The following is a 25,334-nucleotide window of genomic DNA, read 5'->3' as shown; positions in this document are numbered from 1 at the left end:
CAATTTCAATAATCTTAGACCCCATAATCACCTGTCTGGAATTCTATTCTGGGGAATTATCCAATATGTGGAAAACAATGTACATGAACATATTCATGGCAACATTTTAATTAAGAGAGCAAAAGTTGGAAGCTACCCAAATGTTCCACAATAGAAAAGTGGTTAAATGATACTTGGTACACAAGGCATATGATAGACTTTTACTATTGATATAAAAAATGGGAAAATATTTATATGTGACTATAATGTTAGAGAAGAAAAGTAGGTACATAATTATAATAACTATATGTAATAAAAATACAGGAAGGGATAAACACACACACAAAAACCCCCAATTGTGTGAGGGTGATAAATTAGCAGGTTATCTATTCTTCCAGTTTCAGATATTTATATCTTTTTAAATGTTTTTAACCTCATTTCAAGTGATCTCATACAGAGTTCAAAGTTTATAGGTTGATAAAATCTATCATCAGGATAGAATTGAATCATGAAGAAATAAATTGAATGAAGAGGAAGTTTCAACTTTCAAAGGTACAGTGTGACTTATGAATACTATATTACCTCAATTCCAAGTTAAGAATCACTAAATAAGCACGATGTTAAACTCCAAATATTTTTCTGTTTTTGTTTTACCCTCTCCTCCATCAAAAAAAAATGTAGTAAATAAAATTATTATTTCACTGTGAAAGTCATAACTTCTCCAGCTCTTTTTTTCAATATGCCAGAAAGAGAAATAATGTGTGGATTTTTTAGATTTATCACAGGTTTTACCTGGTGCAGCTAGTATTTGTGTTTTCTCACAATCAGTTACTTCAGAACATTTTATCTTTTACTTGGGATGTTTAATTTTGTGGTGATTCATCAGAAAATTAAACATTCAATATTTAACCTAAGTGTCCATCGACAGATGAATGGATAAAGAATTTGTGGCACATATATACAATGGAATATTCCTCAGCCATAAAAAGAAACAAAAATGCGTTATTTGTAGTGAGGTGGATGGACCTAGAGACTGTCATACAGAGTGAAGTAAGTCAGAAAGAGAAAAACACACACCGTATGCTAACACATATATATGGAATCTAAAAAAAAAAAATGGTTCTGAAGAACCTAGGGGCAGGACAGGAATAAAGACGCAGACGTAGAGACTGGACTTGAGGACATGGGGAGGGGGAAGGGTAAGCGGGGATGAAGTGAGAGAGTAGCATGGACATATATATAGTACCAAATGTAAAATAGATAGCTAGTGAGAAGCAGCTGCATAGCACAGGGAGATCAGCTTGGTGCTTTGTGACCATCTAGAGGAGTGGGATAGGGAGGGTGGGAGGGAGACGCAAAAGGGAGAGGATATGGGGATAAGCTGATCATTTTGTTATACAGCAGAAACTAACACATCATTGTAAAGCAATTATACTCCAATAAAGATGTTAAAAAAAATTTCAATATTTAGAAGTTCAGAATTTGTATAGAAATCTGTGTTTGTATCGAAATCTGTAATTTGCTGAATTTAATCACACTCAACTCCCTCAAATATATATATTTAGCAAACTTAAAATAATCTAGTCAATTAAAGAAAATTGAAGCAGAGACCTAGAAATCAGATATACCACTGGGAAGGAGAAAGATACACATTTGTTCATCCAACAACATCTCATCAAATTTTGTAGTTTGAAAATAACTTAGATTTCTTCAGTTAAAAGTATGCTCGAGACCAAGCAAGATAAGTTAGTTCTTGGAATTGGGACTAATGGGGCAAACATAGTACAGAAGGCAGTGTTAGAGCATTTCAGCTTAATCAAACAAATTTCTGAAGTTCAGTCACTCAGTTGTATGCCAGTTCAAATCTATGAAGAGACAGGGATGAGAAATAGGAATTTGTTTATGATTATCTTATTAACCATATATATATATATATATATATATATATATATATATATATATATATATTCATATTCAAGATCTGTGTAGGTGTGTCAGGCAGTGTTTAATTGCAGAGAACTAAATTACTCTAACTAGTTTAAGTAAGAACTGTTTTATTATAATTATTAAATGGTTTACAAAATTATTGAGTTAAATTACCAGACTCCAGGGTGATCTTTCAAGAGTAACTGTTAAAGCTAATCAATAAGACTAAGCCACCAGGAAGACACTGATGTCTTCTAAAAACAGGAAGTCTCCAGCCCTAGTCCCACACTCCACTGCCATGGTTTGGAAGCCACCATGAACAAGATGGCACCACATTCAGGAAGCCTATGTGATCTGGAAGCCTCTGTTATTACTGCCTGTTCCAGAATCCCGCCATGTTTGCTATAATTTACACCAATAAGATGGATGTCTTGTGCCTGGCTCCTTGACTCCCATAAAGCTAATGGTTAGACAATAAGCCATTCATTTTTGCTGCCACAGTCAGGGGGTGGAGGGGAAAGGAAAAATAATGTCTCCATTACTAAACTCGTAGGCAAAAGAAACAGAATTTGTAGAAATTCACTCTCCATCTCATTTTTACTTTCAAATACCAGGCATGACATCTGACTGGTTAAGCCTAAAACATATTCAGAGCCCTAACTGCAAGGGAGTCTTGGAAGTATGATTTTTATCTTTGCATCTCTTCAGTTCAGGAAGACACTAGAATGAGGGTGAAATGGATGCTGAAAACTAAAGTACCATATCCCTTTGGTTACTCAACATCCATACACATCCTTCTCCCCATTCAACAACTCCCCAAAAGCAACAACTGGCAATGACAATGCTCCATTGTGCAAATATCTCTTAAACAAATGAAAATGTACCCACCATCTCCCTAAAAGGGAGAGCCAAGGAAATTTGCATTAGTCAATCTGTCCATCTCCTGTAATGAACTACATTAGAAATTTACCTACCCACAACACTCTATCACAAGAAAGGAAGGGGCCCAGGTTATTTAATATTTAGATATAAAACAGTATAAGGAAGAAAATATGGCTCTTACAGTCTTCATTTCATGAGGCTGCAGTTATAATTTGTAACTTTCTTCCTCCTCTACCCATTTCTTACTCCCTTTGTCTTTAGCCATCATCTAGGCTGGTAGACGCATTTTAATACGGTACAGTGACTCAAATGTTTTTTCCTGAGAGGTAGGAGCCTACAGTGACTTCCTATGGCCCCAAGGAACTGGTAGTCCTAGGCATGCTCCAGAATATCTCAAGTTCCAAACAAACTCCTCACTGCCCAAATTTTGTAGCATCATCCTTAGCTAAACCAGAATCTGGAAAATGTGCTGTTGGGTTTTCTAGCCTTCAGAGTAGAAAAAGCACTTGAAGGAGGATGAAATGTTTGCAGCAGTCCACTTCTTTCACCACAGTAATTAATTGGAGAAAGAAGAATTACTCTTCCATTATTTTTACTGCAGTAAATAAGTAGGGGGGGAAAAAACTACTCTCTTGTGTCTTTATGCATTGTTAAATTCCAGTGTCCAAATAAGGTTAAGCTTTAGGTACACAGAGATAATTATTGAATCTCATAAAGGGATCAAGTTCTGTATGAGACCAGCCACCAAGAGCTCATAACCAGGGAAGATCATCTCAATGCACAAATTGTGCTTTCCCTTCTGCTGCCCTCCCATATCCTAGCAAAGCCGTTTCTCTGCATTTAAACCATTCCAAATTATCATGAGCGTTCTGTCGCCTCTCCTCTGTTAAATCCATCCAGCTGTGTGTTTCACCTTTGTGTGGGGCCCAGGAGGAAATATTTCTCATGCCTCTTTCTCAAATAATTCATTAAAAGCCCCATGGCTTTGAATGGGAAATGGTTCTGATGACCTATGAGAAAAGAATTTCTTCAATTTCTTTGAATGATTCTTCATACTACCAGGCTACAAGGTAGCACCTTTCGTTGCTTTGCTGAGTACTTCTAAGTTGCTGCGGTTTACACAGGTGCAAATCAGGCAGTGGCCAAGACAGTGATTTTAGCCTCATTAGTAGAACCTGTTAATTGGATGATACAGGAGTGATTTCCCAGGGATGGGTTTGAGAAACATCCAAAGGGAAAAAAAAATCAACAATCATAAGCACAGGGGAAACTTTAAAATTAATCTTTCATGTTGACAGATTGGCTATCGGAAAGACATGGAACAAGAAGATGCAGCAGAAACCATCAAAACTAGGGGGAATGAGTCATCTGTCATCCTGACAGGATTAGAAGGAAATACATTATATCACTTCACAGTGAGAGCTTATAATGGAGCTGGATATGGGCCACCTAGCAGTGAAGTGAGTGCAACCACCAAGAAATCCCGTAAGTGACCTGGGCTTTTTGTTTGTTTCAGACAAAAGGGAAACATCTTTTAACATTTCTGAAAGCCATGTGAGGTACATAAAAAGCAGACTTGAAGAGGAGTTTTGATTTATAGTCTTGCTTCAATGCTTAGATCTGAATTCCAAAACTAGCTCAGAAAATTTTGTATTCATAGTAGATGAGGGTTATCTTCCTGTGAAACAAGGCTAAGCGATTTTGACACAGAAGGGAGATAAAAGGATTCAGGTTCAAAAGCTCAGCAGAGTAGCTATTAAAATGACACTCCTGGAGCAAAACCCTCCGTATCTGACTCTAGCTGGAAAGAAGCCTATGGTGCCAGTCAACTAGAAAAGACTGATATACTCACAAGAAAAGACTGAACACAAGAAAAGACTGAAATACTCACAAGGATTTAAGTGAATAAATGTATTTAAGACTCCTCGTCCACTCACTTTTGCTTTTTATTTTGTAGCCCCCAGTCAAGCACCTAACAACCTCAGGTGGGAACAGCAAGGCTCTCAGCTTTCTTTGGACTGGGAACCTGTCAGACCATTAGCCAATGAGTCTGAAGTCATGGGCTACAAGGTCAGTGTTTTTTCACTCTCTTGGATAGACTCTCATCTAAAAAATTGCTAATGTGAGGATGTGCAATTTAAAAGATGTATAAAGACCTATTAACATACCTATTTTTTTCTCAATCATTTTTCTACCTGTATCTTAGAAAGAGCCTTCCTGCAGTGGGGAATCCAAGGCAATCAAAATCAGTTTCAGCTACACAAGGCACAAGAAGGGAATGGGTAGGAAAGACAACAATAATTTGAATACAGGGTAAAAATGGCTCCATGAAGCAGTGTCAGGACAAGCAGAACTTAGAGAGTCTTGGCATTCTCTTCCCAAAGACAAACTTTCCTGGCAGATGGAAAAGACTGGACCACATAGTTTGAGTAGAAAGACTTTCCATTAGCAAAGAAACACAAGAAGAAAAAATGCTAGCGTCAGCACAGGGGATAGGAAAGAGACCATGGAGAGAGACAGCAAGCTCCAAAATAGATACAACATTTCACATATGGTCATCCTGCTATGTGCCAGCAAGAGATCTGCAAATATAAAAAAGTTTAGGCAGTTTGTTTTTGAAAAACAGCTTTGTCTCTGATTTTAAAATATATGTGGTCAATATATTGAATTGGCTGAATTTCAAATTCTTTTTCCATAACATCAGATTCTATTTATTGTCTTAAACTCATACTGATTCATTAGTGGAATATTATTTATAGCAGATTTTTTTTTAATTTCAATGATAATATTTGACTGAAAAGCATCATTTAGGTGGCTGTTCAACTATCAGAGATGGTAACACAGCACTTTGTATATAAAGTGCTAAAATTCTGAAGCTAAAAACTGAAAAAGTTATAAATGGAATATATTTTTAAGTTAGATAATTCCCATTAAGAATATCTTAAGGCACAAACTGTAGCACTTCTTACAGACTATGATTGGTATGCATCATAGACACCCTTACAATGAAACACTCACACTCAAATCTGTCCTAATCCTCGTGGGTATTGAATTTGATCTTTGGGGGGAGGGCAGATGTGCCATCTTCTGTATCCTTCTCTTAGTCCTCTTCTTTCCACATCCTTCCCCTCATCCTCACAACTTGTATTCTAAGGCAAAGATATCCCTCAATGATTAAGGGTAGCAGTCTGGCCAGAAATGGTGCTGGACCATCCGAGAAACAATCTAATATCATTAGAACTCTGGCAAGCAATCTCTCAAACTGGAGAGGCAAATAGACGCAAGAAAGAGCTAGATAAAAGCATATGACTGCCTAGAAGAGCCATTTGGCTTCAGGCACCTTTCAGGTGAGAAAAGAAATACCATATAACCTGGAGAATACATGAGCCTGGGTATAGGGCTCCCAGGTGGGATGACCCTCCTTGTTGCTCACATTTGCCCCTTCTACCTCTGCCACTGCTCACCTCTTTACATGTGACTGTCTCCCCAACCTGTTTATATATGATTGAAAGCAAGGCCTCTGTCTTACTCATCTCTTTATCCCTAACATTTCTAGAGTGGATGAATAAATTAATTTTTGACCCAACTTGAGGTATTTTATGCAATTACTCACAAGTGTGTATTATCAGCTGTGTGTTTTTCCTATCATGGCCTTCCCATGTGTTGTGGTGGAATGGGAAAAGAGCACTGGCTTCTGAGTCAGACAGACTTGAGTTCAAATCCCAGTTGTGTAACTTTGAGCTAGTTGCTTAACTTGAGTTTCTTTTTAACTTCAAAAAAATGCAAAAATAATGATAATGTATTATACAGATTATTTTAAGGATTAAGTAAGATAATTTGTGTAAAATGCTTAACATATAGGAAGTGCTCATTGAAAAATAGCTACTGTCTTTCTTATTGTTATTGGAAGAATTCCATCTAGTAAGGTGGAATTTTTAAATATTTTAACAGAAGAAACTGATCTTTAAAAGTTGCCTGCCAGTTCTGTCTCAATGAAGACAGCACAAGTCACCTGGAATACATTGTTGTGGAGGGGGTAATCACTAACATGGTCAATCTTAGTTGTATAAATAATGACAAGTAGGTACATGTTGACAGAGGATTTTTTTCTTTTATTTCCTTGAAATGGTCTCACCTCCTTATGTCCCTGAGAAGGAAAATCTAGTTCCTAAGAAAGGACTCTGCTGATAACAAATGGAGTGAGACCTCAAAGCCTGTTCTTTGGCAACTAAACCTTATTTGAACTTCTGATGTATGGCCTAATCCCCAGTTAGAGACCTACTGGCAGGAATGACACAGAGGGCCCTATGAGGGAAAGGGAACTTCAGATTGATGATTGAGGCTTAACATAGAGCATGGATTCTCCTGGGAAGGTCTGTTTTTCACAGGGAAGGTGACTAAGCACGAAAGCTCCTATTGACACAGGCATAATGGAACAGGAATATGATTAGAAACAGTAGCTGTGAATATTTACTAAAGAGATGGAACCCAGAGGACACAAGCTTGGAGCCCCCTCTTCTGAGCATGAGTTGGAGGAGAATGACTGCAGCGTTAGGCAAGGATCTGCATGCAGTGAAAGAGCTGTACCATCTGGAGGGAGGTTCACACAAATATGGAGTGGCTAGTATGGTACTCAGAGGGAGAAGACTTTGATTCCTACTACATCCAAGAAAAACTACTGCCAGACCAAGAGTGGCACCACTGTATTAGTGAGCCCCATCTTCTTAAACATAATTGTGTGTGGCTGTCACAAAAAAAATTAACAAAATTAGGGACATGTCAACACACTAATCTTTTCTCTTTCAATGAGGTAATTTGAGGTAAGCTTGATGTATTAAGACTAAGTTTGCCTCTTGAGATTCTTGGAAAATTTGCAGTAAAGGATTTCCTGCTAATCAGGGCAAAAGAGAGCTTCCACAATTAATTGCAATATCAAAAGGAAAGTAAATTTATTTTTACTTTTTGTCTTGGCCAAGTTACTTTGCTTGTAAAAGCAAAAGAGATCACTAGAAATATATATGGTATGTAAATTTGAAGCTGGAAAGTAGGAGCTAATGCCTGAGGTTTAAAGTGCAGGGATTGTATAGTCCATGTTTTATATCAAGTCCAGTTTAAGATGGATGAATTAATAAAAAATCCTCATCTAGAAATTTTCCAGATTGTGAAAATGATTGAAATGTGATAAATATGGAGAAAAATGGATTTGTTCCATAGACTTGATCCATAAATAATCCATTAAACTCTTCTTTTTTATAGTTATTATATACTGGATGCAATTTATTCTCAAAAAAATAAAACACAAAAACAAACATAAGATAATAAGATAAAATAGCAGAGCTTGGAATTAGACCAATCCATTTTCTAAGGAAGCACGAATCTTACTCCTTTACTTGATTCCACAGATTAGGTGTCAGCAACATACATAAGGACAAGATATTACCAGAGAAAGATACAATAACAAGGGAAATTTGGTTCAAAGGTGTTAAGAGAAAAAAAAGGTCTCCCCACCACAAAATCTTATCAGGGACTTCAAAAGTGACCAAGATTATAGTGAAAGAACGATGGAATTGAACCATATATGACAGTGTCACAGGAAACACATTAAAATTGAATCTATTCAGATAAATAGAATTAGCTAATACTGAAATTTCTCACTGCTCTTTGAGACTGTCCAAGAGAACTTGGACTTCTTGGGATTTTGTTTAAGAAGTCCAGATTTAATAGTAATATTTTTGAGATATCACAAAGATGGACTTAATTGATATTTATAGGACATTCCACCCAAAAACAACAGAATACACATTTTTCTCAAGTGCTCATGGAACATTCTCCAGGATAGATCATATCTTGTGTCACAAATCAAGCCTTGGTAAATTTAAGAAAATTGAAATCGTATCAAGTATTTTTCCGACCACAACGCTATGAGACTAGATATCAATTACAGGAAAAGATCTGTAAAAAATACAAACACATGGAGGCTACACAATACACTACTTAATAACGAAGTGATCACTGAAGAAATCAAAGGGGAAATCAAAAAATACCTAGAAACAAATGACAATGGAGACACGATGATCCAAAACCTATGGGACGCAGCAAAAGCAGTTCTAAGAGGGAAGTTTATAACAATACAAGCCTACATCAAGAAACAGGAAACATCTCGAATAAACAACCTAACCTTGCACCTAAAGCAATTAGAGAAAGAAGAACAAAAAAACCCCAAAGCTAGCAGAAGGAAAGAAATCATAAAGATCAGATCAGAAATAAATGAAAAAGAAATGAAGGAAACAATAGCAAAAATCAATGAAACTAAAAGCTGGTTCTTTGAGAAGATAAACAAAATTGATAAACCATTAGCCAGACTCATCAAGAGAAAAAGGGAGAAGACTCAAATCAATAGAATTAGAAATGAAAAAGGAGAAGTAACCACTGACACTGCAGAAATACAAACGATCATGAGAGATTACTACAAGCAACTCTATGCCAATAAAATGGACAACCTGGAAGAAATGGACAGATTCTTAGAAATGCACAACCTGCCAAGACTGAACCAGGAAGAAATAGAAAATATGAACAGACCAATCACAAGCACTGAAATTGAAACTGTGATTAAAAATCTTCCAACACACAAAAGCCCAGGACCAGATGGCTTCACAGGCGAATTCTATCAAACATTTAGAGAAGAGCTAACACCTATCCTTCTCAAACTCTTCCAAAATATTGCAGAGGGAGAAACACTCCCCAACTCATTCTACGAGGCCACCATCACCCTGATACCAAAACCAGACAAAGATGTCACAAAGAAAGAAAACTACAGGCCAATATCACTGATGAACATAGATGCAAAAATCCTCAACAAAATACTAGCAAACAGAATCCAACAGCACATTAAAAGGATTATACACCATGATCAAGTGGGGTTTATTCCAGGAATGTAAGGATTCTTCAATATACGCAAATCAATCAACGTGATACATCATATCAACAAATTGAAGGAGAAAAACCATATGATCATCTCAATAGATGCAGAGAAAGCTTTCGACAAAATTCAACACCCATTTATGATAAAAGTCCTGCAGAAAGTAGGCATAGAGGGAACTTTCCTCAACATAATAAAGGCCATATATGACAAACCCACAGCCAACATTGTCCTCAATGGTGAAAAACTGAAACCATTTCCACTAAGATCAGGAACAAGACAAGGTTGCCCACTCTCACCACTATTATTCAACATAGTTTTGGAAGTGTTAGCCACAGCAATCAGAGAAGAAAAAGAAATAAAAGGAATCCAAATTGGAAAAGAAGAAGTAAAGCTGTCACTGTTTGCAGATGACATGATACTATACATAGAGAATCCAAAAGATGCTACCAGAAAACTACTAGAGCTAATCAATGAATTTGGTAAAGTAGCAGGATACAAAATTAATGCACAGAAATCTCTTGCATTCCTGTATACTAATGATGAAAAATCTGAAAGTGAAATTAAGAAAACACTCCCATTTACCATTGCAACAAAAAGAATAAAATATCTAGGAATAAACCTACCTAAGGAGACAAAAGACCTGTATGCAGAAAATTATAGGACACTGATGAAAGAAATTAAAGATGACACAAATAGATGGAGAGATATACCATGTTCTTGGATTGGAAGAATCAACATTGTGAAAATGACTCTGCTACCCAAAGCACTCTACAGATTCAATGCAATCCCTATCAAACTACCACTGGTATTTTTCACAGAACTAGAACAAAAAATTTCACAATTTGTATGGAAACACAAAAGACCCCGAATAGCCAAAGCAATCTTGAGAATGAAAAATGGAGCTGGAGGAATCAGGCTCCCTGACTTCAGACTATATTACAAAGCTACAGTAATCAAGACAGTTTGGTACTGGCACAAAAACAGAAATATAGATCAATGGAACAGGAAAGAAAGCCCAGAGATAAACCCACGCACATATGGTCACCTTATCTTTGATAAAGGAGGCAAGCATATACAGTGGAGAAAAGACAGCCTCTTCAATAAGTGGTGCTGGGAAAACTGGACAGGTACATGTAAAAGTATGAAACTAGAACACTCCCTGACACCATACACAAAAATAAACTCAAAATGGATTAAAGACCTAAGTGTAAGGCCAGACACTATCAAACTCTTAGAGGAAAACATAGGCAGAACACTCTATGACATAAATCACAGCAAGATCCTTTTTGACCCAGCTCCTAGAGAAATGGAAATAAAAACACAAATAAACAAATGGGACCTAATGAAACTTAAAAGCTTCTGCACAGCAAAGGAAACCATAAACAAGACCAAAAGACAACCCTCAGAATGGGAGAAAATATTTGCAAATGAAGCAACTGACAAAGGATTAATCTCCAAGATTTACAAGCAGCTCATGCAGCTCAATAACAAAAAAACGAACAACCCAATCCAAAAATGGGCAGAAGACCTAAATAGACATTTCTCCAAAGAAGATATACAGATTGCCAACAGACACATGAAAGAATGCTCAACATCATTAATCATTAGAGAAATGCAAATCAAAACTACAATGAGGTATCATCTCACACCGGTCAGAATGGCCATCATCAAAAAATCTAGAAACAATAAATGCTGGAGAGGGTGTGGAGAACAGGGAACACTCTTGCACTATTGGTGGGAATGTAAATTGATACAGCCACTATGGAGAACAGTATGGAGGTTCCTTAAAAAACTAAAAATAGAACTACCATACGACCCAGCAATCCCACTACTGGGCATATACCCTGAGAAAACCATAATTCAGAAAGAGTCATGTACCAAAATATTCATTGCAGCTCTGTTTACAATAGCCAGGACGTGGAAGCAACCTAGGTGTCCGTCATCAGATGAATGGATAAAGAAGATGTGGCACATATATACAATGGAATATTACTCAACCATAAAAAGAAATGAAATGGAGGTATTTGTAATGAGGTGGATGGAGTTAGAGTCTGTCATACAGAGTGAAGTAAGTCAGAAAGAGAAAAACAAATACAGTATGCTAACACATATATATGGAATCTAAGGAAGAAAAAAAAAAAAAGGTCATGAAGAACCTAGTGGCAAGATGGGAATAAAGACACAGACCTACTAGAGAATGGACTTGAGGATATGGGGAGGGGGAGGGGTGAGATGTGACAGGGTGAGAGAGTGTCATGGACATATATACACTGCCAAATGTAAAATAGATAGCTAGTGGAAAGCAGCCGCATAGCACAGGGAGATCAGCTCGGTGCTTTGTGACCACCTAGAGGGGTGGGATGGGGAGGGTGGAAGGCAGGGAGATGCAAGAGGGAAGAGATATGGGAACATACGTATATGTATAACTGATTCACTTTGTTATAAAGCAGAAGCTAGCACACCATTGTAAAGCAATTATACTTCAATAAAGATGTTTAAAAAAAAAAAAAGATATCACAGCTTCTATTAACAAGCAAGAGGAATAGAAGCATGAAGAACAAGAAAAATGCTGGAAAATAATTGTTGTTTGTAGACATGGCTACAAATTATTTCCACTCAAACAAAATAGCTTCCCACCTAAAAATATGAGTCAAATTTGGGAGTTTATTTAGCATATTCATCACTTCTTCAGGTCATTTTAATATTTGACTTTTTTTTACATTTCCCAATTCAGATTAGCTGCATATTTTCTTTATATATATATATATATATATATATGATCAGGAAAGTGGAACAAAAACTTCAAAGAAATTTCCTAATTTAACTTTTTTTTCCCAAATAAGTATTTTTAAATGAAGAAAACTTTGTTTTTATGACTCCACTAGCTTGGGGTCTGAATCTAGAATCCTTACTAATTTTGGCACATGTTATGTCTGTTACTACCACTTCCAAAGAAATGCCAATAACAAAACTGTGGACTAAAGTATATTTAGCCATAATTCTTAATGATCTTGAGAATGGAGAATTTTTTTCTTTGTACTGTGAAAGAAACTTACCAAGATTATAAAGTAAAACAGTCATCTTATCCCCACCTTATTCTCCTTATACAGATTTAAGTGAAAGAGAAAATAAATGCTAAATACCCAGGGACTATGCTTTCCCTTGTGCAAATATCCCCTTCCCCACCAAGACAGACTTCTGTCCATTCAGAAGACAAAAGCACTCAGAGGGAATTCAGGATAAGGGCTTCAGGCTACATATCAAGAAAACAGGGTTTCATTTTTCTGTCTATATCTAGAAATATCCTTTCCCAGATATACGACCTCTTCACCATACATCTTCTCCCTCACCTCTACTTTCTGGTATTTATAGAGCTAGGGAGAGTATGGGGAAAATCAGGCTCAAAGCTTACTAGTTATTATATGATCCATCAATATAGACAGAAATTTTTGTTTGTTTATTCCATTTAGATATCAATTAGGGCCTGCCAGACTCCTGAGATATAGGTACACTTGAACTGAAATTGTATTCCACAGCCTGTGGCACTTTGAAGCCCATCCCTATATTTCTCCAGCTTCTCAGGGAGCCTAAGGTCTATGGCCATTCTGGTCTCCTTGATTTCTTGTATCTTACAGCTGTTCCTTTATCTTATATTTGCTCCAGATATGGGACTCAACCTCTTTCCTGTGATCCCTACAAGTTAAAAATACTCATATATAATGGTTTATACCATCATTTCTATATTTGATTATGCTTATATTTTTTCATCATAAAATATTTTTTAAAGATTAAAACAGAAATGGCTTGTATAATGTCAAGTATATACATATACAAAGAAGACTTTATGGAAATGTCAGTGGGAGATAGAGTGATAGGCACACCATACAAGCAAACATCTGAAAATTGCCATAGGAAGTCCTGTTCTTAAAAGTCCTTGTAGTCACCCTACGGCTTGTGGCTTCTCACTGGTACTTGAGCTTCCCACCTTCTTCTCACCTAGATTCTACTATCTTGCTGATTCCTCCTCACCCACCCATTGCCACTGGGGTTTTGGATTCCTCACTCACTATTGTGAAGAACAATTGTACCCAAGATGCTCAGCAAGTGAATAGACCTTCCATTTAATAGGATCTATCCTTCCAATGGCACTTGTGGGTGAAACTAGCAAAAATTTATTCTGCTATATTTTTAGGCACACTCACACCATTATTGTTACTATCAGACATATAAACTAGCCATTTCTAGATCACGCCTTTGAGAATAACAGGACTGCACAATTTTTTGTTTAGGATCATCTCTTCGGCTAAGTTTTTTAAGTAGAATTTGAGAATAGTTTTGACAATAGACAATTTTCTTTATGCCTAGAGATAGCCATCATTGCAACTTCCAATCTATAAATGTCCAGATTCTCAAAGTACTCCCTGGTCTTCTTACTGTCAATAACTATTTCTGACATGTCTTGATAACTCCTTAATCTTCTCATATTTCTCATTTGTAGTCATGTTTTCTAAATCAGTACTTTAAAATGAGCAAAGATTCTCTGAATCACGCAAGACTAACCATTAATTTAATATATCTTTTCAGTTAGTATACCTACTTATTGACTCATAGCACTACATCTCCCTGGATGTATTGTTAAAAGCCACATTTAATCTCAAACTTCTTTTGCTACCATTAACTGATATTTTCCTGCCTTTACCTTTTGTTCCTAAATCTCAACTGATCCACAAATTTTTCTTCAACTCTGGATTTTACAGCCACATTAGATATGCATTACTGGCTGCATTTTTCTTTGTCATAAGAATTGTAATTTATTGAACCATAATAACAACGTCCTCTAAAATAGTCACTCCCCTGCCAATCCTCACCAATTTACATACTTTTTCGTTGCCATAAATTTGCTTTCTAATTACCTCATGTGGATGAACAGAATTCTAATTCAGTATGCTGCTACAGTCAAAATGAGAAGCATAAATTCTGATACAATTTTTATTTTTTAAAACCAAAAGAACGTGCTATAGGCATCCTCCTAGAAATGTTTCTGATTCCCAAATCTGTACCACTCTGTACATGGCTATAGCATCAAATATGTTTCCTACTGCAGCACATAGCACACTCGATTGCACTGTTTATCTGTCTCCACTGTTAGACTGTAAGTGCCATGAGGAGACCATATAGTCTTATTCTCTGATGAATCTCCAGTATATAGCACTGTGCCTAACTCACATGAGATACCCAGTAAAATATTTGATGTTGCTCTTGCCACTTCCCAACTATGTTAAACCTACGGCATCCTTCCCTATAAGAATTTCAGTAGATAGAATTATTGCACATGTTTTATACTTTTAAAGAGAATTTATTTCTCTCGCAAGACTCCGAAGTAAATTTAAATCCATGAAAGATAGAGAAAGTAAATGGAGGCAGCATACTTTACCAGAATGCAGAAAGGAGGATCGAGTACGGGCACGCTTCATATATGAAAATATTACTTTTCTAAAGTATTTTTTTCTTGTATGTAGGTTAGTTCAAGTTCAAAACACATTTTTAATAAACAAAGAGTATTATAAACTTTTGTCTAGTCTCCCAAGGAAGTTCATCTTTTATGATGCAAATGAAATACTGACCATTGACAATGAACAATAATAGCAACAGAAAAAGTCGCTTTCTCTTATTAAGCTTACCAGGTCCTGTGCTAGGCATTTTACATGCATTTTCCTAACAAAACCATGAAATAGGTGTTATTATCTCTACTATACAGTACAGGCACTTCAGATTTAGAAAGGTTAGTAACTTGCTCAAATTTGCTCAGACAGGAATGTGTAGGAGATTGTTTTTTGTTTTGTTTTGTAGGAGATTGTTTTGAATCCAGATCTGTGAGACTGCAAAGCCATTGTTCTCTCCATTATGCAAAGCAATCATAATACTAACAATTATGATAAAAGCACAAAAACAATGAAACAATGCAAATGCATTTAAAATCTTAACTGCTGCTACTTGACCATTATACACACACACACAAAAAAAAAGTTTATTGGGGGCAAATGAGTAGAAACAGTATAATACAGTGAAACACCTCTGAACTGATCATCTGAATACTAATCTTCCAATGCAATTTCTTCTACAACTAGCCATATGATCTTGTATAAATCATATAATCTCTATGATATTAGTTTTCTGACCTGTAAACACAGGATAATTCTGTGTCCTAATCTGTAGTTATAAAACTCTGTTTGCCATGAATACATGTTCAATTCTAGTACCATGAACAGATGTCAAAAAACACTTAACTTGGCTACCCAATGTATCCAAATGCCAATTTACCAAAAGGCAAACACAAAAGTAAAACTAAAAGTACTCAATATAATTTTAAGCTTTCAGCTATCTTCTACGTTGTTAAGGATTTATTACTGATGTATTTAACAAATTTTCTGATTACTCCTTTCAAATGTTTTGAAGATGACAGCTTTGAGTACTCCCTCAGAATACTATTCATTTCAAGAACCAGGAATAACAGACTTTCAATGACCTGCCCCCTCACTACCTACTTCTCTAGCCTCAATTTCTCACTATTCTCAAACGTCTTCTAATGCCATTGCTTTCTTATTGCTTAGGTGTATTTTTAATCTTCTCTTATCTCTTTGTAGACTCTTTTTCCTGCCTTTTCCAACTGGTGAACTCTACTTATCTTTAAATACTGAGCTCGGCATCACCTTCTCCTAAAAACCTTCCCTAAACCACCTGACGGAATTAAACTCTGTCTTTTGTATTCCCATAGTCCCTTATGTATACTTCCATTGCTGCATATAATACATACATTGCATTTGCTTACATATCTGTCTAAGATGTACCTAGCTCCCTGTACCTAGCTCAGAATGTGACATACAGAAGGCAGTCAATAAACATTTGAAATCCTTGATTGAATATCAAATGTTTAAACATCTGATATTATTCCCAGGTATTTTATAGGCAAGAGGGTCACAGCAACAGTCAAATTATTGAAACACAGAAACCTCAAGCAGTAGTCCCACTCCCTGATGCTGGAGTCTATATTATTGAAGTTCGAGCATACAGTGAAGGAGGGGATGGAACCGCTAGCTCCCAAATCAGGGTCTCATCATATTCAGGTAAGTTTCGACACAATAGGCTTAATCTGATAACCATTAACAATATTAAGATGGTGTAAAACTCATCAAAATTAACACAATGGATTGCATGGTTCAGAGACTTTGAAGTTTCTCTTATTTTACTCTGATTGCTATATGATCCTCCAATTAATATGAACCATGGCAGCCCACTCACAATTGTGGAATTTCTACAAATCTAGAAAAGAGTTAACATTTTCATTAAAATATCTTTATTTGTGAAATTCCCCTATCCTGATCTCAAGTAGTGTCTTGCTGGTCATTTGTGCTTTTCAATATTGCTTTTAACCAGTATTGCACTAATTTAATATATTATACCCATTTCTATATTGTCATGATTGCCTTTATCATTAGATAATGGAAAGTGAGGGACAGGAAAGTTTAAAGGGAATGTTTTTTAAATTAAAATTTGATTGTGTTTATGGATTTCAAAATAAATTATAAATTTCATTGAATATCTTTGTTTTGGGTTTTTTTCTTTTTCCAGCTTTATTGAAATATAATTGAGATATAGCATTGTATAAGTTTAAGGTGTACAATAGTTGATTTGATACACTTGTATATTGCAAATATGTACACAAATTTATTGCAAAAATATAGCTAATACCTCCATCACATTATATAACTGCTATTTCTTTTTTGTAGTGAGAACATTTAAAATCTACATTCTTAATAACGTTCAAGTATATATTAGTTTTATTAATTACAATCACTATGCTACATATTAGATCTCTAGAACTTATTTGAGCATCATTGTTATTATTAGCAATATTCATAATTTCTAGCTTTGACTGAGCCCTTGCTATATGTCAGGCACGGTCATAAGTGCTTTACATACATCATCTTATTTAATCCTCTTAACAATCTATGAGGTAGGTTGCATTATTCTTGTTTTACAGAGAAAATTTAAGTAACTTGCCTAAGATCACACTATTACTAAGTGGAAGAACCAGGATTAAACCCCACTGCCATCATTATTACACCAGCAAGAAAAAACTGATTAAAGGAAGGGAGATTTTTACAAATTCAGAAGAAAGTAGTCATTTCATTGAGGTAGTCAAAAAAGAAATGAAAAGATTTCATTAAATATACAAATGTCTCACTGAGAAAATATTAGGCAATTTTTATTAAGGCCTTGTATAAAAATGTTTAATGTACATTTAATTAATAGGTAATTATGAATATTATTTATTGAACAATCATTCTCAAGCAGAAGTATCAACCTAAAGGGAAGTATCCAATGATATTCTGTAGAACTCTGAATGTGGCTTTATTATATTCAATGTATTGCTCAACTTAGGTTAAGACCAGAGGCATTTCTTATGAATTTCTTTTGATGCCACAAAGTGAGATAGAAGGAAAACATAGTGGAGAAAATAATAAGATAGACTGAAACTTTGAGGAAAAGCTGTTGCCATAATACTTGGTAAGTAAATTCTTGCATAAAAGTATAAGATGAGATAAAGGACATTACTGGGACAATTGATAAATTTGAATAATGTCTGTAAATTAGATAATATTATATCAACATTAATTTCCTGTTTTTAACAATTGTACTGTGGTATACAAGAAAATGTCTTATTTTTAGGATCTGCACATTAAAGTATTTAGGGGTAAAGGTACATCATGTCTTCAACTTACTTTCAAATGGTTCAGGAAATAAATGTATGTATTTACAGAGAGAATAATAGAGCAAGAAGATAAAACATAAACATTTAAGGAATCTGGATGAATTCTTTATTTTATTCTCACTACTTTTTTGTGCATCTAAAATTATTTCAAAATGAGCATTTAAAAATAAAAATCACACGATACAGAAAATCTGACTTTTTCAGAAATTCAGGTGAAAAGACCTGAGAACTTAAATACATTGTGGTCACACAAAAATTTAATACACTTTATGATTTATTTATAAAATTATAGTTTCAAGAGCAAGAAAGGTAATAATGTCTCTACACTGATTCATTCACAATTGAAATGTTCAGATTTTCAAGAGCACATTGAAGAACTAAAGATTATTTCTGAAAAGTGAAAAAGATGACAACTCTCTGCTTGTTTGATAAGTCTTAAATTTCTAATAACAACAATACAAAGAGCATTTACTGAGCTCTGGTCATGTTCTTTGCATTGTGCTAGGTGTTTTCTATATGTCATTTTATTTTATTCTCCTAGCAAACTTATGAGTTAAGTATTTTATTATTCTCTGGCTCTCCAAGGTTCCTTTCAACTGTAACAATCAGATTCTAAAGTATCATCCAAATAGTATCAGCCCCAAGATTGAAAGTACTTACAAACACCTTGATTCTCCCATTTATATTTTAATTAACTTGTAACTTCTATTCCATAAAAAAAAAATTATCAACTTTTATGTTTTAGTTAATAACACTTTGGCCAGTACAACCCATTTCCTGAGTTTTAATGAAGTGAAATCTCATGGTATTTTCTTAGACCGATAAAACATGAGCAACGATTGATTTCATTCTTATCTTTTTCCAAAAACCAAAAGCCTAAGAAGTTGAATGACCTGCTCAAGTGAAATAGTTTGTTAGTTTTATGTCTGGGACTAGAACTTAGTCCAATGTTTGTTGTTGTTTGTGTTTTGTTTTGTTTTGTTTTGCTATGCTGAAATAGCATATTTTTGCTTTGTGGATTCTATGTGGAATTTGAGATATAGACCCTACTTAGCATTATGAAAGTAAGGGGTTTTTTGTAAAAATGTCATGTAAGTTGACTTAACAGGGATGCAGCCACTCTCAAATAAACAGAAAGAATGTTTTCACAGTCATTTATTAAGCATGCATATACCACTCCAGTGAGGCTTTGTCATCATGCCTTTCTTATAGCTCACATGTGGCCATGCACTTCACAATGACCCCATTTTGTACAAGTTGAAATATATGTAACATTCCCCAATATTTTGAATAATAGGTTTTATTAGTGCCTTAGCTGTAACAGTTTTCAAAGGAAAGAAGATTTGCTGCTTTTAGAGTGTGTATATGTTTATTTTACCAAACAAAATTTCTTCAGCTCTTAAAGAAGCATCTGAAAAATAAATTTAGACTCTTATCCTGTAACAAAAATCACACCCAGAATCCTGTTACACTCAGTCTGGTGACAGACTGACAGACAGAGAGGATAACGTGACAGAAGGATAATTCCAAAAATCAGTTCATACATTTTATTATTAGTCTATCATGGTTTTAATCAAGGCCAATCATTGTTTTAATAGAGACAACACATAAGAGCATCTCTTTCCACTAATTCCTAGCTCAATGATTTTAAACAAGTTTCTATAATCTTTTTAAGCCCCGGTACCATCTGCAACACCAGGATAAATAATAGCACTTACTGCATAAGAATGCCGTGAGGATCAAATTAAATAACATGTATGAAGGGCTTTTGTACAGTACTTGGCATATAGTAAGCATTCATTAAATATCAATCATGATGATGATACTTCCAAAGACCTCTGGCTTGAAGAACCATTCCTGAAGTTAGGTCTAAGGGTGGTACTTAGTTTGTGAATTTATGGAGCTATCAAAACTACTTCAGACTAATACATTCAAATCAGTGAGTTTAATCAAGCAACCACCCTAATACATTAACTGCATACAATGCTTTTGTCTCAAGAAGGAAGAACATCTCCTGGGTAGAAGTAAGATTAATGAAAGATGCCTCTTCTTTACCAAGTTTGGCATGAGAATCTATAATTTAAGCCTGCTCAATTGAAACAGTCAAATCAATCAAGGACCCATAAGTAAATTAAATAAATTAATATTTTATTATTAAATTTAAAATTTACTTAAAAAAATAAATTATGAATTCTTGTTGCCGCAAACTTTTGCTCATTATTTTTACTCCATTTCCTGAACTGTGCACTATAGAAATTATTTTATTTTCATACCTGGAATTTGGGATAATTTCCATCAGTGCATCATGTTGAAAATTATACTGAATCTCCTGATTAGGTGTATTTGTTCGACATGACACAGCCTTTTTAACACAATATTCCATATACACTTCTGCCCTTCATATACCTTTTGAGAACCCCAGACAACATCTTGTTTCATAAGCACAAGGAACACTGTCATCAGAAAGAGGATTGATGTTGCATTCATTTGTCTTAACATACCTAAAACAACTCTTTTCTAGCTCAGGCAAAACCAAAATAATTTTGTCCATATAATGCTTCTCTTTTCCACAGGTGGGAAAATCACTAGTGCTCAGTCAACCCTCCACACTCTGTCCACGTCCTCATCATCAGTAACGTTGATTTTGGCATTGATGATTCCTTCAACCTCTTGGTGAAAACTACAGACTTAATTTGCTTTTCTTTGCTTTAGCTTGATAACAACAGTGAATAGAGTGTAATGTAAATGGAGACCCACGACCTTGAGATAAGCGTTAAAAACTTGGAACCACTCATGGTGCACTTACAGGAGGTTGGGGGGAATATTACTTATCGGTCAGGTTTCTCTTTGGTTTTTGTAAATGGAGAGGACAGCTATTGGTCCAATAAAAATATGCAGATTGTATGTAATAAATTTTTGTAAGCAAAGGTAATTTCTGTCAAATGTATTCTTTACTTTTTTAGTATGTTGGAATTTGATTTTATACCTGATGACCCTGAGTGTGTGCCATCCATTTGTTAAGCAAGTGGTCTCTAGCAGATCTGTTTCAAACACAAATACAAAACTGAGAATGAAAAATTTGCTTAAGACTCCAAGTCTACTGTTTTTCATTTTTCCTTTGGCTGACTATTCCAATTGACAAAGCAGCAGGAGATATAAAAAAATACTTCAACTGTGTGGTCCATTATAGGATAAGTACACAAAAATTTTCTCAAAAAATATTGTATGATTGCATCGTGAAATAACAAAATTTGTCAATATGCTATTCTATATGCATCCCTAGAGCAAGTTATTAGGATAGGGAATAAGCCATTTACATTAGTGCAAGGTAAATAGAAAGTGAGTCCAAATGAACTGAAGTGCTATTGTTTTTCATCAAGTACTATGTTATCTAGCTGCAAATATAGTAAATGTTTATTTTTAATAACAAAATATAAAGTCACAAAAAATATATATATGATCACTAAAAGCTGCAGATACTGACATGATGCCAAGGGTGCTAACTTGAAAATGAAATGAATATGGGACAGAGCTTCCCCATTTCCCCACCCACTGCCAAAAAAAGGTGTTGAATTAGGCCCAAGGTTTTCTTCTAACTGCAAATAATTTTAAGGACAATGAAAATCTGTTCTGCAAGTAATTTTGCATAGAGATAGTCTATGGATTAAAATGGTTCAAGCATAAAAAATGTTGATTTTTTTAAAGAGTTCCATGCATCACATGCCATTAATAAAATCTTACCAACTATTAAAATAAAGAGGACCTCTTGGATAAATTGATTTTTTTTTTAATTAAGCAATGTGTGGAAACATGGCCTCAGTACAGGGGCTCAGCTAGTCCATCTAGCCATACACTGCTTAGGAGGTAATACCCATTTGCTCTTTGAGGACTCAACTTGAACCTAAGTGATCCTAGATAGTTGTTGGAAAGTGAGGTGAAAGTTTTCTATGTGATGATATTTTACAGATATTCTAACTAATATGAGAATGTGCCAGAGTTCACATTAGACCCAAGAAGATGTCTGAAGGGATAGTTATTGCAAAGTCATATGCCAAAAAATAGCCTGGAGAAACTACCGTTTTACAGGTGTTGTTAATATGAGAACAAAAGGTAGATTCTTTTCTTTTCCTTTATAAAATCTAAACCTGTTAATTCTATTCACATCTTTAACAGCAAGCAAAATGAAGCAGTATTGAGCTCAAACTGCCACCTCTAGAGGTTAATCCTTGTAGACCCAGAAGAGAGATTGGAGTTTCTGTTCTGAACATCCTCAGAGATCGGGTTCAGAGACACAGAACCACTGTTTGTGTTGGTTACTCATCCTCTTTGGGGGGGGGATTATGCCCAAGACAACCCTAAACAAACAAGAAGTGATTTAGAAGACTATTTTGGTTAATAGATTATTGTAGTAAATTACCACGGATGGTGAATATCAAAGCCTGTGAATGACGACAACCAAGTGGCCTTCCTTGAGTACCTCCTTTGGAGTGGGAGAGGCTGGACTTTGCATATAGAGGGATGGTAACTGTTTAGCAGGCAAAATATGAGTTCCCCCCAAGTATGGTATAGCTTGCAGGAGCAGATTGTGCATCTGAAAAAGATGCAGCAAGAGTATTAAAGAATGGGCAATAACTTTTACTTCATATTTGATGAATCAAATCATTTTCTTCATTTTCCATGGTGTTTCATACTAGACTTAGTGGACTTTAAGCATTGAATTATTACTAAAACTCTTATAAAACAAAGCCCAATTAAATATAATGTCAATACACGGCAAATTCAAATTAACCAATATTTCTGACTAGCTGATGGATGGTGTATATCTGACAGAATATTTAAATACAGAATGTCTGATGTATTCTTACAGGAATCAGCGATATGGGATGTTTTTATGCAACATGCACAGAATATGTATTTTGCATCATAAACCTATTAAAAATGTGTTTTAAAATGTTTATGTACTTATGTATTACATACTTGTTACTTTGTAGAAAGCAGAACAGCATTCCTCATCAAGGTACATTATACTGAGTCAGCTTTTTCTTGGATGGAATAGTAACCACACAGTCTTAATCACTAAACAGACTGTATTTTTATATAATGTCAGTTGAACTCTGAAGAAAAAAAGACGTCTCATAATTAAAAATTTCATGAAATTGAATGCCTTGCATACCCAAATGAAGGTACTGTGGACCCCATGTCAAACCGTTAAATATATTGTATGCAGTCTGTATATATACTATATATAATGGTATATACCATGTGGAAGGCACAGTCAGATAATAGTTCTGTGTACTGTTCTTGTAACATTAGATCTTTTTAATAAATAATTCTCTTTTTATTGTCTTTTATCTTCTCTCCTGTCAACTACATGAGTAATATTATTTTATGCAGACCACAATATGCTCATAATTATGGTAGTGTTTTCACACTGAAAATATCACTATGTTAGGACTCTGCATGTTGTTACCACCCTAGGTTCAAAAATCTTTATAGAGGTCCATGGTAGTTCCAACTTGAAAACTGGAAGCTATGTCAAAGAGTAAACCAGCAAAGAAGCAAGTACAAATGAGATAAATTCAGAGTTAAACTCATGTTTATTTATTCTCAAGAAGAATCCATTAAATGAGTTTTGTAAACAGTTTATTAAATACATACTTCTGCTTTTTTTAAAAGCAGTATATCCCAATCTATACCAGGTACAATTCTCATAGACAGAGTTTTTGTGCCAGCACTTTTGTGTTTTCTTAGTACCATGTATACATCTCTATTATACCAGCAATCACATGATGTTACAATGATTTGTATATAAATGTTTCTTCTCCACTATCTAGGTTATGAGATCCTCCAAGGGAGACTATATTATGTTCATCTTAGAATTTCTCTCACTAGTGCTGAGCATAATACCTAGCACATATCAAGTGAGCAATTGATTGGATTTAATTTCATGTTGGACTTTAAAATTTCTTTCAGAACAAGCTTCCAAAAGCCAGGGCCATCATCCAAATCACCTGGGAACCTAAAGCTCAGAGTCTGATTCAGTAGGTCAGAGACAAGGTAACTCTTATTTTCAAAATCTTCTCAAACACAAAATGATACAGCTCTATTGAAGGGAACTTGGCAATAACTAATAAAATTTTATATGGATTTACACTTTGACCTAGCAATCCCATGTCAAGGGGTATATTCTTAAGGTAAACTACAAAAAATATGCAATTTTAGGTGAATAAATAAGGTGCAGAACAGTGAGCATATGCTCCCTTTTGTGGAAGAAGTGGGAAAAATGCAAACACATATTTGCTAATATTCTCTAAAAGAAATAATGGAAGAATAAACTAAAAACTAATAAAAATTGTTAGTTACTAAGGAAGGGGAGAATTGGATGTGGGAACAAATATGCAAGCAAGCTCTTTCTCAATGTACTTGTTTCATAGTTTTGAGTTTGGAACTATGTAAATGTTTTACGTTAATTTAAAAATCAAACAAAAAGGAAAAAACAAAGCAACCTCCAAAAAATAAGAATAAATGGAAAATAAACTAACTATATATCAGTTAGGTGATTGAGAAGTTAAATTTTTTCTTTATAGAAGAATTATAACCACAAAGATAAGTATTTCAATTCAGTATTTTGACAGTATGGAACTGTCATGTCCCATGTCATGCCTCTAATGAGACATACATACCAAGGACAAAACACACACACACACACACACACACACACACATCTTAATCTACATTCATTGGTCTTCTTGTGAGTAATATAATTAGTATAATTGTTTTTGAAATAGCCAGTATGTACATTTAAATGTTAAAATTATTAAAAGAGTATACTTTCAGAATAAAAGAATAGAG

General features: G+C 34.9%; 1 protein-coding gene across 3 annotated transcripts in view; it reads left to right on the top strand.

Annotated features, from left to right (window-relative positions):
* The window catches only part of CNTN5 (contactin 5), a 1,391,352-nt gene extending 1,366,815 nt beyond the window's left edge, over positions 1–24,537 (top strand). The window contains exons 21-24 of one of the 3 annotated variants that reach the window (XM_061204029.1): positions 4,086–4,272; positions 4,745–4,857; positions 16,665–16,833; positions 24,456–24,537. In XM_061204029.1, coding sequence (XP_061060012.1) covers positions 4,086–4,272; positions 4,745–4,857; positions 16,665–16,833; positions 24,456–24,505 — 519 coding nt within the window. In that variant the 3' untranslated portion in view covers positions 24,506–24,537. Of the gene's footprint in view, positions 1–4,085; positions 4,273–4,744; positions 4,858–16,664; positions 16,834–18,151; positions 18,226–21,055; positions 21,499–24,455 lie in introns of those variants that run through there. The other 2 variants (XM_061204028.1, XM_061204030.1) reach the window with 2 other exon arrangements.
* The last annotated feature ends 797 nt before the right edge of the window (positions 24,538–25,334 follow it).

Source organism: Eubalaena glacialis, chromosome 10 (assembly GCF_028564815.1).
Source record: "Eubalaena glacialis isolate mEubGla1 chromosome 10, mEubGla1.1.hap2.+ XY, whole genome shotgun sequence".
In the NCBI taxonomy this organism is placed as follows: Eukaryota; Metazoa; Chordata; class Mammalia; order Artiodactyla; family Balaenidae; genus Eubalaena; species Eubalaena glacialis.
This window is presented reverse-complemented; position numbering and strand designations above follow the sequence as displayed.